This window comes from Telmatherina bonti, assembly GCF_933228915.1.
Source record: "Telmatherina bonti genome assembly, chromosome: 9".
Classification (NCBI taxonomy): domain Eukaryota; kingdom Metazoa; phylum Chordata; class Actinopteri; order Atheriniformes; family Telmatherinidae; genus Telmatherina; species Telmatherina bonti.
Window position 1 is genome coordinate 34,337,118 of NC_136627.1, and position 20,046 is coordinate 34,357,163.

General features: G+C 43.6%; 1 protein-coding gene across 5 annotated transcripts in view; it reads right to left on the minus strand.

The window, feature by feature from the left end:
* Positions 1–20,046, minus strand: part of nova2 (NOVA alternative splicing regulator 2) — a gene marked incomplete at its 3' end in the record, with an annotated part of 86,128 nt that overhangs the window by 58,929 nt on the left and 7,153 nt on the right. For all 5 annotated transcript variants that reach the window (XM_079245843.1, XM_079245842.1, XM_079245841.1 and 2 more), the window contains one exon: positions 6,803–6,946. In XM_079245843.1, coding sequence (XP_079101969.1) covers positions 6,803–6,946 — 144 coding nt within the window. The remainder of the gene's footprint in view (positions 1–6,802; positions 6,947–20,046) is intronic.

Below are 20,046 nucleotides of genomic sequence, written 5' to 3' on the forward strand. Positions count from 1 at the left end.
AAGGTCTGTGAGATGGAGGGTGTGATATACGAGTGGAGGAATGCAAGCTGGAAGAGGAGATGAACGAAGGACAAAGTCGTGTTTCTCTCCATCAGTTTGTTCATTTGCTCCTAAAGAACCAACCTGGAATCAATAAAAGCAAGACGGCACCTTCTTCTGTCTCCCTCCTTCATTTATCCTGTTGGGTTTTCCTGTTTTAAGCCTCATTTTGTGTTTTTTGTGCCAACTCTTTTAGCTTTACTGTTAATGTGACAAGAAGCACTTAGACCTGAGTGTGTGCATGTGTATAAATCTACGCTTTGACTGTCAAAGTAAGAACGTGGATTTCTTTTGTCTCTAAACCACAGGTGTCAACTCCAGTCCAGTGGAGGGCCGCTATCCTGCAGGTTTTTGTTGTCTCCATGCTCCGACCCACCTGACCGAAATACAGAAATTGGTTGACAAGAAGCTGCTGGATCCGTTTGATTCGGATCAGCTGTGTTGGTGCAGGGAAACCACAAAAACCTGCCAGACAACGGCCTCCAGGACTGGAGTTTGACCCCCCTGCTCTAAACTTTATCTGTCAGCGGTTGCAATCTGGACGATCCGGCTGGAGACGTCTCGCAGGTCTCTCTGGACTGCAGAGCTCCCAAACACTTTGACTTCTCTGGTAAAAACACCTGAAAGAGCCGGAAGAGATCTCACTTGTATGTTTCTATGCTGAAATATTCAGTTTTCCTGATTCTTCAGTTGTTGCTTTTTTTTTACAAAACCGCACCTTAACGGCGTTGCGGCTCCAAAAGGAAGCTTGATGATAAAACTAGATGAAGTCGGTCTGTAAGGCAGCGTGTTCGTGTTCAAGCACCATCCTACAGGTCCCTATATGACCTCATTATTATCAGCTTGGTGTGCTTTATTAATATACAAATATTCCTCGATGTCATCTTTAAATTTATCCTCTAGATTTAGATTTTTAGGCCGCTGCTTGACTATATTTAGTATATATGTATATATATATATATATATATATACACATATATATATATACAAATAGTATATATCTGCAAATACAAGGCCTACCTGAATACTTCTGGAGTCACAGTAAAGTTAGAATTGTTGAAGTGTGTAACTGAACCCTGAAGCCTGAATGAAGACGACACGTTGCAGAAATGAAAACAGTTTCTTGCTTGCCTAACCACGTTTTCACTGCATCTCTAAAACTCTGCAGCTGGAAACTTCAGTCGGATCACAGTATAACAGGTGAATATTATCTGAAAAGGTGTGATGAAGTGAAGCAGAGGTTGAGGCGAGGCGTCCCAAATGGCAACTTTGACCCAGTTTGGCATCGTCTGTTGTAAAAGTCCTCCAGTTTGGGGACTTCTGGTTTTAAATGATTCTGTTTTAGACGATTCTTACCCAGTTGTACCCTGATATTTCCATTTTCACTGGTTAGTACTTTTGTAACTAAACGTTAATATCGTTACCACACAACCATGACCTTTAACGGAGCTAAGTTCTACCAAAATGACGTCATCTAAAACTCCCAAAACTCCTGCTTTCTGTCTCCTGTTGGTGCACGTGAAGCTGGTGTGCGAGAGGGAATCATCACGGACCGAAGCATGTGATGAAATGTTGGAGACTTGCTGCCATTTGGAGCTCTTTCTCCAGCAGAGATCATCGACCGTGTTACTTCGAGCTGCTCTGAGTGATTCGGTCTGAGGACACCGAGCCTGGACGGACTCGTAACGAGTCGCTTCACTCGCTGTGTCTGACTGGAGACGATTCACACTCATTCTTTTCTGTGTTTTTACACGCAGATTAAGGTGAGTGAAGACATGAAGGATTAACTGCACCGTCTGAAGGACTTAATCCAGTTCTCAGAGCTCCACTTTCAACCAGCTGCGTTATGATGTCGGATTTTTGGCCGATATCTGATACGCCGATATTTTAACTCATTTGGCTGATGCCAATATCCCCCCTCACTCACACACACACACACACACACACACACACACACACACACACACATACACACACCTAACTGCAGAGATTATGTAGTTTTCTCTATTATGGATTAAAATACTGTATTATTCTGCAAAGTCATGTTGCTCCGTTTTTAATTTAATTTAATTTAATCAGTACATGTCAATAAATATACAATCCTAACGTAAACACGCAGGTTGCTAATTTCCATTTCTAGTCTCTTAACTTAAACAGGTCATGCAGGACCATAAATAATAAAGCAAAAAGAATAAAAGCAACTAAACAGTTTGAGACGCATAAAAACAGCTGAATGATGGTGGAATATTTACTCCTCATGCAAAATGAAAACACACCTTTAACCTGCATTATCTACAACATGTCCCATTCTTTTTCTTTTTTTAAACAAATTTAATAAACAATAAATGATTTAGTAAATAAAAAAACAACAACAACGAAAACAAAACAACAAACAAATCATGACTTTTTTTTTTTTTAGACAAAACCAGAAAGATTTGTGGATCCGCCCCGACATAAACAGACTGGGATGATGTTCTATATAATATTACCAGTGGAACAGCTGATATCGGCCGATAATATCTCTGGTCTAAAGCAATTATTAGCTTTATCTAGTGTCATGTAAATGAGATCTGTGGAGTAAACAGGAGGAGGGGGAGGAGGAGGAGGAGGAGGAGGAGGAGGAGGAGGGGGATGAGGAGGAGGAGGAGGAGGGGGAGGAGGAGGAGGAGGAGGAGGAGGAGGAGGAGGAGGAATGGGAATGTGACCAATGTCCTCTGAGCAGAGTAAGAGGAATGAGACACTTTCGCCAAGACACAGCAGTAACTCTCAACTGTGTTCATCAAACTGGCCCTGTTATTTCCAACACACACACACACACACACACACACACACACACACAGAAAAACAAGTGCACACAGTCGGATTCTTGCAGCAGGTGGGCCTTTTGATTTGTCACCCAGGAAGAACCGTGTCTCATTTGCATACAGATGCCCCCTTTAGAGCAGAGGAAGGGTCCACGTGCACACACACACACACACACACACACACACACACACACAGCTCCTTCTGTCCTCCCCTCCAGACTGAAGTTCAGACAACCCTCTCTTTCTTTCTTTCTCTTCTTACTCGTCTCCCTTCCTCCCCTCCCTCCCCTCACCTCTCTTGGGCTTTGCCCCAAAAAGATTACAAGCCTCGTTGTGTACGTGTGTGTGTCCACATATATTTATATTTCTGTGTGTGTGTGTGTGTGTGTGTGTGTGTGTGTGTGTGTGTGTGTGTGTGCACATGTGTATAAATATTTCATAAGATTTACATGGCTGGCCCCTGTGCAAGCATGCAAACTTTATCAGGATTTATTTTCCTGTGCAGGATCTTCGCCTGCGTTGACAGTGTTGTGTGTCCACGCTGCTACATGTGTGTGTCCGTGTGTGTGTGTGTCTTAGAGGCTCTTGAACCCTGCATCTGTTCTCGCTGGCAGAGCTTTCAGGAGACTCGTGTGCCGATGTCAAACAACGGCGGCTTGTTTGCAGACCTCAACGCACAACCAATGCACACACACACACACACACACACACACACAACAAAACATGAGAGCTGAACTTGTAACCAAATAAATACTCCGAGACATCAGTGGGGTTTAACGTAGAGGCCGATGAGGGGGCGTAAATGCAGCTGGACTGCTCAGAAAACAGGATGATGTGGAATGAAGCTTTACAGGAAGATTATTTACGGCGTTGATGAAGGTTTTTTCCACCGTGCATCACGGCGAGAAGCAGCGTGCGGCCAAACCGCTCCAATGTTTAACTGAACTCCGAGGAAAACGCCAGGAAGCACGACGACATCATTCCCCTTCCTGGTGAATCAGGAAAATGTTTGCAGGTATGCAGACTGGCATAAAACCTCTAGAAACTTCCACTGGGAGGTCACCGGAGGTTCGGCTTGCATAGAAACTCACAAACAGCAGAAAATTTTAAAGAGGATGACATGAAAACACACAAACACACACACACACACATCCAGATTTAATCAGATCTCTGCCTCGCTGCTGCAGCCATGTCACGTCAGAGCAGCATTAGGAGTTCAGACAAATCCAGTTTTCCCCGATCCTGTAATCCTGATCTCTGGTGGGTGGATGTGGGTGCATGTGGGAGTGGGTGTGGGGAGGTGTGGGCTGGCCGAAGCCCCACTGCCCCTCTTACTTCCAACACACACAGGATTCAACAAGTCTCAAAACAAACACAGACACACAAGAGCAGTCAGACTTTACGTTGCCATGACGGCGTCGGCGTCGACGACGAGCTCGGTGGTGGAGCTCATCCAGCTGCAGGACGTGAACATCTTTCTAGTGTGTGTGTGTGTGTGTGTGTGTGTGTGTGTGTGTGTGTGTGTGTGTGTGTGTGTGTGTGTGTGTGCGCGTGCGCACACAGGATGCACATCGTGTGTGTTAGTGTTTTAACATTATGAAAAATTGATGGATGAAAACTGAAATAATGAAATGGAACCTTAATGGCTCACAACACTTTACACAGATCCATCCGTTCATCCCGACACGCACGCCATCCTCTCCATCCATCCATCCACCCATCCTCCACTTCCACCCATCTATCTATCCATCCATCCATCCATCCTCTACTTCCATCCATCCATCCACTTCCATTCATCCACTTCCATCCATCCATCCATCCATCCATCCATCCATCCTCCACTTCCACTTCCACCCATCTATCTATCCATCCATCCATCCATCCACCCATCCTCCACTTCCACCCATCTATCTATCCATCCATCCATCCATCCTCTACTTCCATCCATCCATCCACTTCCATTCATCCACTTCCATCCATCCATCCATCCATCCATCCATCCATCCATCCTCCACTTCCACTTCCACCCATCTATCTATCCATCCATCCATCCATCCTCTACTTCCATCCATCCATCCACTTCCATTCATCCACTTCCATCCATCCACTTCCACTTCCATCCATCCACTTCCATTCATCCACTTCCATCCATCCATCCATCCATCCTCCACTTCCATCCATCTATCTATCTATCCATCCATCCATCCATCCTCTACTTCCATCCATCCACTTCCATTCATCCACTTCCATCCATCCATCCATCCATCCATCCATCCACTTCCATTCATCCACTTCCATTCATCCACTTCCACCCATCTATCTATCCATCCATCCATCCATCCATCCATCCATCCATCCTCTACTTCCATCCATCCATCCATCCTCCACTTCCATCCATCCATCCATCCACCCATCTATCTATCTATCCATCCATCCATCCTCCACTTCCATCCATCCATCCATCCATCCATCCACCCATCCTCCACTTCCACCCATCTATCTATCCATCCATCCATCCATCCTCTACTTCCATCCATCCATCCACTTCCATTCATCCACTTCCATCCATCCATCCATCCATCCATCCATCCATCCATCCTCCACTTCCACTTCCACCCATCTATCTATCCATCCATCCATCCATCCTCTACTTCCATCCATCCATCCACTTCCATTCATCCACTTCCATCCATCCACTTCCACTTCCATCCATCCACTTCCATTCATCCACTTCCATCCATCCATCCATCCATCCATCCATCCATCCATCCTCCACTTCCATCCATCTATCTATCTATCCATCCATCCATCCATCCTCTACTTCCATCCATCCACTTCCATTCATCCACTTCCATCCATCCATCCATCCATCCATCCATCCACTTCCATTCATCCACTTCCATTCATCCACTTCCATCCATTCATCCATCCATCCATCCCCCACTTCCACTTCCACCCATCTATCTATCCATCCATCCATCCATCCATCCTCTACTTCCATCCATCCATCCATCCTCCACTTCCATCCATCCATCCATCCACCCATCTATCTATCTATCCATCCATCCATCCTCCACTTCCATCCATCCATCCATCCATCCATCCTCCAATTCCACTTCCACCCATCTATCTATCCATCCATCCATCCATCCTCCCACCCATCCACCCATCTATCTATCCATCCATCCATCCATCCTCCACTTCCATCCATCCATCCATCCTCCACTTCCATCCATCCATCCATCCACCCATCCATCCATCCATCCACCCATCTATCTATCCATCCATCCATCCATCCATTCATCCTCCACTTCCACTTCCATCCATCCACTTCCATTCATCCACTTCCATCCATCCATCCATCCATCCATCCATCCATCCTCCACTTCCATCCATCCACCCAACCATCCATCCATCTATCCTCCACTTCCATCCACCCATCTATCTATCCATCCATCCATCCATCCTCCACTTCCATCCATCCACCCATCCACCCATCTATCTATCCATCCATCCATCCATCCATCCTCCACTTCCATCCATCCACCCATCCACCCATCCATCCATCCACCCATCTATCTATCCATCCATCCATCCATCCATTCATCCTCCACTTCCACTTCCATCCATCCACTTCCATTCATCCACTTCCATCTATCCATCCATCCATCCATCCATCCATCCATCCTCCACTTCCATCCATCCATCCATCCACCCAACCATCCATCCATCTATCCTCCACTTCCACCCACCCATCCATCTATCCATCCATCCATCCATCCATCATCCATAAATCAATCCATCCATCCATCCATCTATCCTCCACTTCCATCCACCCATCCATCTATCCATCCATCCATTCATCCATCCATAAATCCACCCATCCATCCATCCATCCACCCACCCATCCATCCATCCATCCATCCATCCATCATCCATCCATCCATCCCGTGTCTTACCAGGATAGAAGTCTTTGGATTTGGACAGTTTGATGGTGGCTCCAGTCTCCTTCTGCAGCTGGACGATGGTCTGACCTCCCTTCCCGATGATTGACCCCGCCGCATAGCTGGGAATCAAAACCTTCAGGAAGTACTCGCCTTCCTCTGTGGCAGGAAACAGGAAACAGGAAGTCAGAAGGAGCGCATGTGTTGTTGATTGCACAAGTCAAACTGGGAAAGAAATGTAACAAAATGCTGCCATGTCCATTATCAGACTTTTTTTTAAACCTTTGCCCTCATGCACGCCTTCTGCTTGGAGATTTTTTTTTAGCAGTTTTACAGATTTTTCTATGAAAAATGCAGGAAGAACAGAGTTTAGTGAAGCACTCAGCAAAAAAATCCTCTTCTGAGTCAGAATCTCGGTTGAGTAAATGTAAACTGTGAGGTGGAAGGAAAATGTTTGTCAGCAATCACAGTCTGACAGAACAGATGCGAGACAGTCCTGCAACATCGTGCCAAAGAAGACTGATCCAGGTTCCTTTTTGTCTCCCCCTTCTGCTCCCTCCAGATTCCTGGAGCTGCAAAAATCCACCCAATCACATCACACGATGCCTCCTAACCATGACAACTAATCATTTCCATAATCTGATGATTCCCTGCCAGTGTTATCTCTCCTTTTCTTCTTCACGTCCATTTGTGCGAGCCTCTAAACACTCGCTCCAGATTGGTCTGATCTAATTTCAGCATTGGACTCGAGGAATCTGGTCCTCGTCACCATCCTGGCACGCCAGTTGAAGAATAGGCTGCTGCAGAAGCTAATCTGATTCAAAAGATGCACGTGGATGTGACGGCTTGTGAAGGCCTTCCACACCAACATACAAACACATGCTAACACACACAAAGCAGCTCAGGTCCACATGCTATCTGTTCCACCGCAGAGCTGCGATTCCACTCACAACGACAGTAAAATGTGCATCTGTGACTGTTTCTGAGCTCAACTAACTGTAATCAGCAGTTTTATGGAAAGTCCAGCCGCTGAAAAGTTCCAAATCAAATTTCAGAGTCACTCCTGACTGCTTTGCTCCTCTTTTTCCTCCTTGCTTCTCCAGTTAATCACCAACTGAAACCAAACGTGCCGAAAACCGGGAGCTATCGTCGATAAAACTATAAAACACAGCAGAGACAGCATGAAGCTGGACTGTAGAGTATGATGTGTGTTGTGTTTACTGGACAGTTCAGATGCAGTCATCCTGCATCATCAGGATCAGCTGAGTCATACATGAAATGATCCAGGTGTGTGTGGACACACACACCTCCGTGCAGTTTGCAGGATCACGCTGGTGAAACACCACCAAACCTCCAGCGAGATTTGAGAAATGCTAGATTTGCATGTGAATGGAAACGAGCTCGTTTACAGGTGAGCTGAAGAAAGGGAAAAGGTCTGACATTTTCAAGAGAAAGAAGTCTTGCCGTTTGTCTCTGAGAAGCCAGAAGAGAAAGAATGAAACGCTCAGATATGTTTTCTGTACGGTTACATCAGCTGAAGGGAAGCATCGTCTAACAGACCGACTTCTTCTACTAATAAAGGGATTTTCTGTTTTAAATTTTTACTAAGCTGAAGCTTAAATTTCCACCTTCTAACAGCAGCACAAGATAAAACTAATAAATCTGGTTCAATACAAATTTTTCATGAATAAAATGGACAAAAAATGAAACCTAAGATAAAATATTTTACTTGCATTCAGTCAGACAACATATTTCTTCTCCCCACAGTGTTTTTATGGGAGAATATGCAGCTTGCATCCTGCAGCTCATCAGCCGGGACTCACAGTTGCTTCGGCCTAATTCTGATATACCAACCAGAACGACGTCAAAGTGACTGAAAAGCACAAACACAAACCTTTGGCCACATCTTGGCAAAAGCGATCCCCAGCAGTCAGTCAAACTCATTTTACAACAATCTTTCTTGTGGCCAAATGTGAGTGTTTGCCGTCATTTTGTTACAGAAAAAATCCAAACAAACTTCAGAGAGAACCACATTTTGTCTTTCAACATAACTTCAAACTAATTTTACTTCCTGCAGCTGTGACGGAGCAAGAATAAATGAACCAGACACCTTTTAGCAAAGTTTCTGCAAGTTTGAGAACAGTCACTCATCAATTCATCAACAAGAAGAAATAAAATTAGAAGTAACAAAAAGACAAAACAGCAAAAGACAAAGAGTTAAAGATGTCTTCTCTGGGGGAAATCCATGAAATATGGAGCCTTTTTCTCTGCTCCTGGACGTAGTTTTAAGTCTCTTTAAACCGCCTCTGATTCCACGCGTTTCACGCCTCCTCCCCTCGCACAATTCCATATACAGCATTAGATAATCCAGGCCACAGAACCTCTGGAGACGGATTAAAATAGGATTTCTGTTCAGGACACACTTTCCGTGTAACTCTGTTCTTTGTCTGCTATCCAGGTGAACAACACGAGTCGGGCACATGAAATACGACAGCATCCTACTTTGATTCGAGTTGCCGAGACAAGCTGCAAGCAGATGGGAGATAGATCCTTATTAAATGCCTTTTTAATAGCTCTAACTCCCATTAAATCCCTGTAACACAAATCAGCCATGGGATGGAGGTGTTTGTGACACCTCGCTAAAAATAAATGTAATTAGTAAAGGCCCTGAAACACCCTCACAGGTGTTTTCAGTTATACCGTCTGCTATGGTCTCTCGTGGAGTCATTTGATAAGAGATGCTAACGTCCCAAAAGTCCGTAAATCTAAACAAATCAAAGAAGTGATCTCGTGTCTTCCAGTTCTGACCATCAAATGGTGCCTCAAAATCCCCAAATTTCCTTCAAGGTCATTGCTGTTGTTATGTAACACTGATGGGTCCCATGTTGCACCAACATGTTGGATGGTTAGATCACACCTCCTCTCTCAGCTGTGCACGTTTGGAAAGATCCATTTAAATGAGTTGATGGTTGTGGTGCTGCAATCTGACATAGATTAGTTTAAAAGAAAAAAAAACAGAAAAAAACTAACTTTTAACATGTAGAACGTCTGCTTTGTGAGAACAGATCAGTTTGCAAGAACACCTCTGACTGTGATCGCCATCGGTTTGATATGACTCATGATTCCATCCTGTAAAGTCTCAGCTCTAAAAGCACCGTGAAAGAAATGGTTTTCACCAGTGGTACCACATCGATCAAGCTAACAAACCAAAAAATCCTTCAAAAGAGGAAGGAAAGGGAGTTGGAGGAAGCTGGTGCCACATCTTCAACTACAGATAGAAAATACCTTCTTTTTGCATTGCAACCATCACTGTAATGGTTGGAATTTTATATTTCCACTGAACCCAGTTTGACAACACGTTGTCATTTCCTGCCTTTAAGCTTTTGAGATCACATGGTTCTGATTAGAAAAGCTCATGGAAGCAATTTTTACTCTTCTCATGCAGCCATGTCTCATGCTGTGAATGCATGCCAGTTTGTGGAGGACAGTATCATGTTTTGAAGCCGATGTTTTCATCATGTTTTAATGCCAAACATTATAACAAAGTTTTAAAGCTATACTGCTGACCAATGGCAGATTTTCACACTTTAGCAACCCCCAAACAAACATTTCTTTTTATTTTCCTCCTTTTCGACATCATCTTGTGTTTTGTTGCTAAACCAACCACAATGCGGGTCCAAAATGGCCAGTGGGTTGATATCCAGTTGCTGGCGTGTGATGCAGCACCGTGAAGCAAGAGTTGTAAATTAAATAAAAGTATAAATCATCACATTTGTCTTGTGATGCTTTTCTCTTGTTTAAAGAAACAAAGTGGGGTTTCTTAGCCCCAGATGTAGCTCTCCCCCCCACCGCTGCGACCTCCAAAAGCAGAATTTTACCAGGCAATGTGGTGTCTGATGAAATGCAGTTTGCTGTCTGTCTTTACGAAGTTATTTTTTTCCTGAGGACGCGCTGAGGAGATGAAGTTTGTTGTGATTGTTTCATGTTTTGCTGACTGACTTTTTCAAACACTGTTAGAGAGAAAAAAACACAGACTGTAGAGCCTTGGTGACGCAACCCCTAGGTTTATGAAGAGCTAAATTGAAGCTCATAGGGCGGTTCCTTCTGTCGCCATCTTGGCAGAGTCACACGTGTCCAGAAAATACAAAAATGGGCAAAGAGGTAGAGCTGAGAGGAGGGCTGTGAGCGTGGGGCTGGATGATTGACATCTAGTAAACTCCGACCTGCCTGCAGCTAAGAGCTAACACGGAGCTAACATGAGCAAAATGGAGAGATAAGCGGGCTAAAGCTAAATGTTAACCGGCTAAAAAATGCAGTTGTGCCACACTCTGCCTTCTTGAAGCGGGATATTGAGTATCTGTCAATCAAAAGGACACGCCCCTAAAAATGCCAAACTTCAAGACTAAATTACTTTTAAACAGACGAGTTAGAAAAAATTTCACTCCCCCTACAGTTGTCATGAAGGTAAACCTGACCTGTTAAACTGAAAATGGATTTTTGTACCAGGCTGTAAACATGTTTATTTCTGCTGTAAACATGTTTATTTCTGCTGTGAAGTTGGTCTTTTTAACATGGGAGTCTATGGGGATTCGCTCTGTTTTGCAGCCCCTAGTGGATGAAGGGGGAACTGCAGTTTTATGCATTTCCACATAGGCTTCACTTTTAACCGCCGGAGGCTCCGTCCGTTTCATATATGGTCTATGGTTCAGCTGAAGAAGAATTTACTGAAACAATCAGACTCTCTTTAAGTCAACTCTTAGAAACAGCGCTGGCCATCTTTATTTTACTGGTTTTAATGGGTTTTAATGGTGGTGAGCTATGAAGGGGGAACTGCAGTTTTATGCATTTCAGGCTTAACTTTTCAGGTTGCCTCTTGGAAACAAAACACTGCAGTGTTTCTCAGGTAAGAGCAGGATTTCTACTTTTATTTAATTTACAACTCAAATTGATTGTTTTCTGCGATTTTATTGTAAACAAGAACATGGAGTAACTTTATCAGGTTTATCTGACAGCAGCTGTTCTGAGTGGGAGTTTTACTGATGCAAACAAGCCCAACTACAACAAGTATTTCTTGCTTCTACTGCACAAAAAAAAAAAAAGGTGTTATAAGTTCTGTCTTTCTGGACTGTGTTTAACTATCTGCAGTTGAAGAGGATTTTTGGTGTTGCTGGGTGTTGTCAGTTCTCATGTCCGGTTGTTCAGCCAAGTCGGTGAACACACTCAGGAAACCCGACACTCCCTGCCCTTCCTCAGCTCTACTGGCCATGATATACAGAGTCCAGAGAGCTTAAACACGGATGTAGAGGAAAGAACAGCCAAACGCAACCTCAGTTTATTCACGTTTTTGTTTGACTAATGAGGTGATTCGAGTCTCAGTTGTGAAACCAGGTTTATTTATGATTATATGTCAGACTTATTACTATACCTCGTGCATGAAAACAGCACTACTTAATACTTTTTCTGAACTGTCGCTCTTCTCCAGTGTGATCATTTCTATCTTTCAGATAGATATCCTTCAGGTAATCAGAATAAAATGGTTGTGAAGGTTCATCAGAAGCAGAGCTACATAAGTACGCAAAGTATCTGACTGTTTTATAACCTGAGAGAGTGAGGCCTACAGCAAAACGGAAAAGAGAAAATCTGAATTTATTCTTTTTTTTACAGCTTTGAAAGATACAGGATATTATTTTACATCAGAGATGTAATCCACAGGATCACATAAAGGATTTTTACTATCAGTCTCTCAGACTTATTCACACAGATAATAAACGGAGGCCTTGAAGTTGAAATAAAACCGTTTTAATGCCGTTTTATCAATATAAATGACTGTATTAGTGCAGGTTCTTCGATGGTTTATGTACCAGAGATTTGATGCAGTTTCAGGTGTGATGTCAGAGCAACGTGGAAGTGTTGGTCTCCATTAGCATCATCTGACCAAGGTTACATGCACAGCTGACGGTTAGAGCTCTAACTTTTTAACTGGACTGCGTACTTGTCCCAGTAAGCATGCGTACCAGTGGACTGTGTGGGAAACCGACTTTCACTATGATAAAAAATCTAAATTCATGTCTAATGCTCATCATCTTCATCACTATAAGCCTGTGGTTGCCATGCATCATCACTTCCGCATCTAAACTCCGGTGTGGATCCACATTTTCTATCATCAAACTCCCCCAAACGCTGCAGCACTTTGATAAAAATACCAAAACTGCTGTAAATCTAGAGAATGTTTCCAAAAACATGCTGTTTTCTGCATGTTCCTCTGAAACTCTCTGAACCACCAAAATCCCTCACACAACGGCTGAGATTAATTACACGATATATCAAACGGGTCGTCCTGCAGCCGTGGCTGTAAAACTGCCTGAATCTTCATAAATGAGGAGGAAAAAGTGGGTTTTGGTGGATTCGCTTCACCGCCGTAACATGCACAAAACCAGCTTCTCTCACAGAGACGATGCAGAAATCAGATTTTTATGATGATTTCTAACTTTGTTTATGCATTAATGTGTTAATGAGATTTCACAGATTTATCCACATTATTGGTTCATGTTAACCAGCCCTGCTAAAAATCCTAAATTTATCTGCTAACTGTAGGCTACATACTTCCTACAATGATCTCACGACCCCCAGTTTGACAACCACTGCTCTAAGTGAGTTGTTAACCTGCAAGTTGGACTCTGAGACGGTTGGACGATAGTTTTCCCCTGTAACCTGCTGATTGGCTGAACACGAAGAGGAAACTCAGACGTTTGTTCAAGGAAAGTTAATCTTATAAATCCTGTATTTTAGTTGAACGTGACATATTGATATTATTGTATTGATATTTCAGCAACAGTCTCATTGTAGAAACTTTTCCACGTTTAGATGCTGACGGTGATGAAGATAAAATGGTCATTTTAACAGTAAAGCTGCCTGAGATTTGATGACGCTCTCAGCAACTCTTTGTCTAAAAGCTTGAGGAGGAATCACATGACTGTATCCTAAAACCGTCTTTTGTTTTCTCCTCCCTGCCATTCACTTCTTCCTCTCCTCCTCCTCCTCTTTCCTCTTTCCCTCCTCTTCACCCGCCTACTGCTTCCTCCTGGCTTCTCCTCTCTGCAGTGACCCACTTAGAGCGCGAAGCGCCTTGGACTGACCTGCTTTAGATGGAGGCTAGCTAATTATAACCGGCTCGCATTAATAAGGCAGGGGAATTGGTAAAAGCGAAATGCACGTGTGCACACAGACTCACAAACGCAAAGCTGTTGCTGCATCGTAAGCCAGATACAAACACACGCTTGGAAACACCTTCTCTGCATACAGATCATTTCCGACATCTCATAAACAGGCCCACACACCTTGGCGACGTGACTCATTGTGCATGTTAGAGGATGTAACCAATGACTCATGTTCATCACTTGTGTCTGTTGCATAGGAACACTTCTACGGGTCTCTATGGCAACCATTTGGCGATGTAATTTTTGTAAATATAGTCCGAAGCAAAGAACACAAAAAAAAACATGACTGAAGAAATAATCCTGTAAACCTAAAGCTCCTCGTGGATCATTTCTTTCAGACCCATCAAGTCATTTTATCCATTCAGCTGATCCAGTACCAGCAGGTCTGATGGATCCTCCCCAGAACCCGGACCTGCTGAAGCGGTGTGGGGTCATCTGGACTAAAGGAGGTCCACACAGACTGTATTCCAAGCTGGAAACCCCAGTTTGGTGACTTCAGCAAAGATTTATTAAATATGTGCTTCTGTCTCTGCACCACATCAGAGAACTTCGCATTCGCACATTTCAAGCTTTCCTTCATTTTCTGTCCCGCTTGGTCCAGTTCGGGGTCGCTGCAGCGTATCCCAGGGTGCACCACTGACAGGCCGCCAGTCCATCGCAGGGCCTCCAGACATTTTAAATCCACTAAATCCAAAACAAAACAGCAACTTTAATTTATCCTTTCTGGCTTCAGACTAAATACTCTTTAACTTATTGCAGTTTTAGTTTTTTAGCAGGACTCCCGAAAACAGTTTTCCCAGTTTAAATCTGTCGCAGTATCCTTGTATCCTTCATAAGTCTATTTTTTTCACATTTAAACCTGCTTCATGGTCTGGAGGCTGAAACCCTCCAGCTACCGTCCGGTCACATCCGTCTTCTGGAATACCTGCTGTGATTTTTGCCAGTCAAAATATTCCAAATACCACTGAATTAATAGTAAACATGCTGTTAGTTTTAGTCAATACCAACCAGCCGCAGTGGTACGTCCAGGTCTTCCATGTCACATGGTCGCCTATCAGGTGATGATGACGACGATGATGATGATCCATGTGTTGGTGATGTTGTGTTTTAATAATTTACTGCTTTAATGCAGGTCATTTTAAGACGTCTAATTAGTTTTAGACTCATTTTCAATCTATTTTTATTATTTTTTTGAAAGATTTTTCTCTTTTTTTACTTAATTTCCTCAACTTTCACGTATTTAATCATTTTATCTATATTTTATTTAGCATTTTCCTAAAAATATTAATGCACAGTGTACAATCTCCTATCGGTACAGGTTTATGTAAGAAAAGTACCATGAAATAATGGCATCTTGTCGGGGGGGGGGATTTTGGCACCAGTTCATCACAGAACCCATGCAAATGTAATTTATTTAGATTTCTGCAACATTTTCTCATTTATCAACCTGTCAGGCTACAAATTCTAATTATGTGTAGTTATATCCTGCGTGTCCTTCAGCGTGTAGCGCCTCGTGTGCAGGTGATGCTCCTGCGCGCCCATCCATCCCAACATAATGAGCAGCTGGATCGCTTCGTTGTAAAGTCTGACCCGTCAGTGTCAAACCTAAAATCCAACTGAGATCGTTCCCTCACACGGCTCAGCTGATCACGAAGAACCGCTAACAGAAAAAAATCGCACGTGTCTCTCAGAAAAAAGTCTTGCTGACATCTTTCAGTCTTTTGAAACAGGAAAAGTTTTAGAGAAAAAAAATCATTTTGAGGGAAGAAAAAGAATCTTATTGGTCCTCTGATGCCTCTAAAATGTTTGCAATGAGCCCCCACGGCGGCGTAAGCACTGCGGTTGCTAAAGAAAGCATGAAAGTCAGGTTTTATAGCCTCCCGCTGATGTTCATGGTCACTTAAATCACAGCTGATGTAAATGGATGATGTTGGACGCGTTGTTCCCTAAATCTATTTTCTGCACTTTGTGATATGAAGAATCATTGAGTATCAAGCATGCGCCACCCCCACCCAACCCCACCACCACCCTCCCATACAGACTGTTTCGAGCTGACAACATAATGAGCATCTAAACTTTCAGTCCAAATAAGGAAAGCAGCCTAATTACAGCGGCGGCCATTGTTACTGATTAGTTCCCTATGTTTTATCTGTCAGGGCGTAGAAGGAGGTGGGGGGTGTTTGTTGCTAAGCAACCTGAAAAGACGAGCTTTCGGGATCAGATATTGACCTTAATGTTGTGTAAACAGCCGGTCGTTTTAAGTCATGAGTCCATTAGCAGCGTTTTAATGCAGTCGTCCAGATGTGCAGAGGTGTGAGTTTTGGCCTTGGCTTCACAATCACAGGTGGACGGGTGTTTTTTAGATACACACCATCATAAAGAATTCGCCTTTTTTCAGCCTCAGTAAAAATAAAAACAATACTTCTAATAGTTGTTTTAATTCCACTCTCACTCTTCCTGCTCTTAAGTTTGTAAAATAAAAAATATATTAGATATGTTTTATTTATGCTAAAGAGATGCTGTGAGTTGCACCAATCAGACGTAGCCATCCGGTCACATGACCCCACACAAGCCATGATGTCATCACGGCTTAAACAGGCATACAAGGAATGGGAAAGTTGACAAGTAGCAGAGGCAGCCGTCTCTACACTGAGGAGGTTTAACACACACTACAACCACATAAACAGATCAGCCCGGTTCGGTTCAGTTCGGTTCGGTTCGGTTCGGGTCAGTACAGTTCAGTTCGGTTCGGGTCAGTACGCATATCTTTACGTTTCCATGGGCGAAAACTGGGAAGGTTACCAGAATATCCGTCCAAAACCATCACACTGTTTAGGGACTCTTCCCTTGCAATCCCAATTCTACTGATCTAACCCAAAGGGGTGGAGCTTAACACACGGCGGTCCACTGATCGAAAGCGTCATCACTTCCTGTGGAACAAAGCGACAACGGCGCCACGTTTACGTCGAAAAGCCAGAAAACAAACAGAAACACTGCTGGATGTCCACCGTTCTCCTCCTTCATTTCTTTGTTATAGTTCAAAGATGGCGTCACACCGCTATGATCACACTATTACGTAGATGACGGATTGCTATCCGAATGATACAGCTAAAGGTACGGTAGCCCTGTTAGCATATTTAGTTTCTGTTCAGCTCATACACTGTATCTAAAAAGATGGGCGGAGCCTCCGTGACGTCACCCCATAGAGCTGGATTGAAGCTCGGTGGGCGGTTCCTACCATCACCATCTTGGCAGGGACATGCGTGTCTTCTCACCTGGAAAATACAAATATGGGCAAAGAGGTGGAGCTGAGAGGGGGGCTGTGAGCGTCATGGTGGATGATTGACATCTCGCAAACTCCAAGCTACCTGTAGCTAAGAGCTAACTGAGCTAACCCAGAGATCACAGGAGCTAACCAGCTAACAGAGGTAAGCAGACTAAAGCTAAGTCACGTTGTTAACCGGCTAAAAACTGCAGTTGTTCTACGTTCTTCTGACTTAAAACGGGAGATCGGGTACCTGTCAATCAAAAGGACACGCCCCTAAATATGATGAACTTTGAGATTAAATTACTTTTAAACGGGCGAGTTAGAGAAAAATTCACTCCCCCTACAGTTGTCATGAAGGTAAATCTGACCTATTAAACTGAAAATGGATTTTTTAACCAGGCTGTAAACATGTTCATTTCTGCTGTAAACAAGTTTATTTCTGCTGTAAACAAGTTTATTTCTGCTGTGAACAAGTTTATTTCTGCTGTGAAGTTGGTCTTTTTAACATGGGAGTCTATGGGGATTCGTTCTGTTTTGCAGCCCCTAGTGGATGAAGGGGGAACTGCAGTTTTATGCACTTCGCATAGGCTTCACTTTTCACCGCCGGAGGCTCTGTCCATCTTTCATATACGGTCTTTGGTTCAGCTGAAGAAGAATTTACTGAAACAATCAGACTCTTTAAGTCAACTCTTAGAAACAGCGCTGGCCATCTTTATTTTACTGGTTTTAATGGGTTTTAATGATGGTGAGCTACTCAGATGACTGCTGAGTAATGCTATTTGGGTATAGTTTTTGTTCTTTTTACACCTCTAGTTATTTTTATTTGAGCCAAAGCCATCAGCTTTTACACCTGGAACAAGCAGCTCACTTCCCTTCCTGAGCTCAGCCTCTCCACTATGTCTATTATTGTGTAATCATGCTTAAACTCATGTATAATTCACATGTAGGTGCTGTAAACGGTGCACAACATGACATCTAAACAGGCCAGACTCAACACACACACTTAGAATTCCCTGTTTCAGGTTATTTTACGGATAATATGCGATTCTGCTGGATTTCCCAGATGATGCAAACTGCCAGAGGTCGACTCAAACCGCAACAATCCCACAAACCACAAACACCAGCTCTGAGACCCGGCGGAGAAAATAAAGAAATGACCCATTTGGGACGGAAACAAAGACTGATTTTAACATTAAACCTACTCCAGGACAGAAAAGGCGTCTGCATGTGTGTGTTAGTGTCTGCAACTCAGTAACTACAGGGTTCCCTGCAGGCTGCTGCGATGAGGGTCTTTGTTTTCACTCCTCCCAGCGTCTCTTACACACAGACAAATCCCTGCAGGAAGTCCACACATTTCCTTTCACACACACACAAAAAAAGGCTTTTCTTCTGAAAAATGTCGTCGCAAACTGGTCATGAATGGAAGCGGGACCACCGACGGTAACCTTAAAGCAGGTTTCACCGCCTCTGTCCACGGGAAACTGCCCCCTCCCACCCATAAGAAGACGCCAAACTTCGTTTGTTTACGATAAACAGCAAATCCATCTGAACTGCGGCAGAACTGGATGTGTAAACAGTCCAATCTGTTACTAAGGCCCCTGCAGACCCGCCAGCCCAGAATAGGCTCGCCATACTGGGGGGGATAAGGGGCTCAAATCCAGGGATCTGGTGTCCAGGAAGGCTGATCACAACGCCACGCTCCCGTTTAGCTTTTTTTTTTCTTCTCATGCTTCACAGTAAAACAGGAAATCATCTCCTCGTTTTGCCGAATGGCATCTTTTTGGAGCAGTTCTGTTTGTATAAACCAGTTATAAACCAGTTAAACCACTTCCTATGTGTTATTCATGCTTTTTTTTAGTTTCTTCTTTCTGGCAAAATGACGCGCCAAATGGTTTGGAAAAGAAAAGTTGTTCAATACTACAAAAATATTTACTAAGGCGGTGACGTGCACTCTGTCCTGGCCGGATTCAGGTCGGATCGGAAGGAAATTTACTCGTTTATTTTATTTTATTTTAATCAAAGTAAACATAAAAATGTAGTTTATTTAGTTGCTTTTACAAAATGAGGATTAATCTAAAGTTATTTCAGCGTAAATAAAAACAAAAGCTGCTGTTTTTTGCCTTTAAAAGTGAATATGGGTCAGATGTAAACGTGGGGGGTTGTCGAACATGTTGGGGAGCGTTTGGTCTGATGAAGGGGGCTCTGGTATGGAGGCTCAGAGCTCAGGGGAGCTGGAAAATATTCATCTCCCCTAAGCAGGGAGAGTTTAAGGGGGGCCAGGCTTTGTCTAACACACCCATGCAGTCCTCTTCTCTTTTGTTGGGAGGCACACACACACACACACACACACACACACACATGCATGTGTAAAGCTCTCCAGCAGCGCGGATCTGACCAGCTGTCTTGGCTCTAAATATCGGCCATCGTCCCTCATCAACAGAAAAGCCCTTTTTTGCCCCCCCAGCATTAAAACGTGAACTTTTCTGGTGTTTTTATTCAATCTGCTGGATGTTTGACATTTCAGCTCGACTTCTTCAACCACCTGATTCAAAGGCGGCCGGCTGCTTCCACAAGTCATGTAACTCATGTAGAAGTCAAACATTTAAGGAAGAAAGGAGCGAAGGAATTCCTGCTGCTGGAATTTAGACAAAACCTGGATTTTGTCGGCGTGATTTCAGGTGAAACCTGCTGACTGGAAGCGACTGGGCGGAGCAAATATCACCAAACTCTGCTGCGTGTCCTGAAACAAAAAGCAAATTATTAACAAGGGTGAC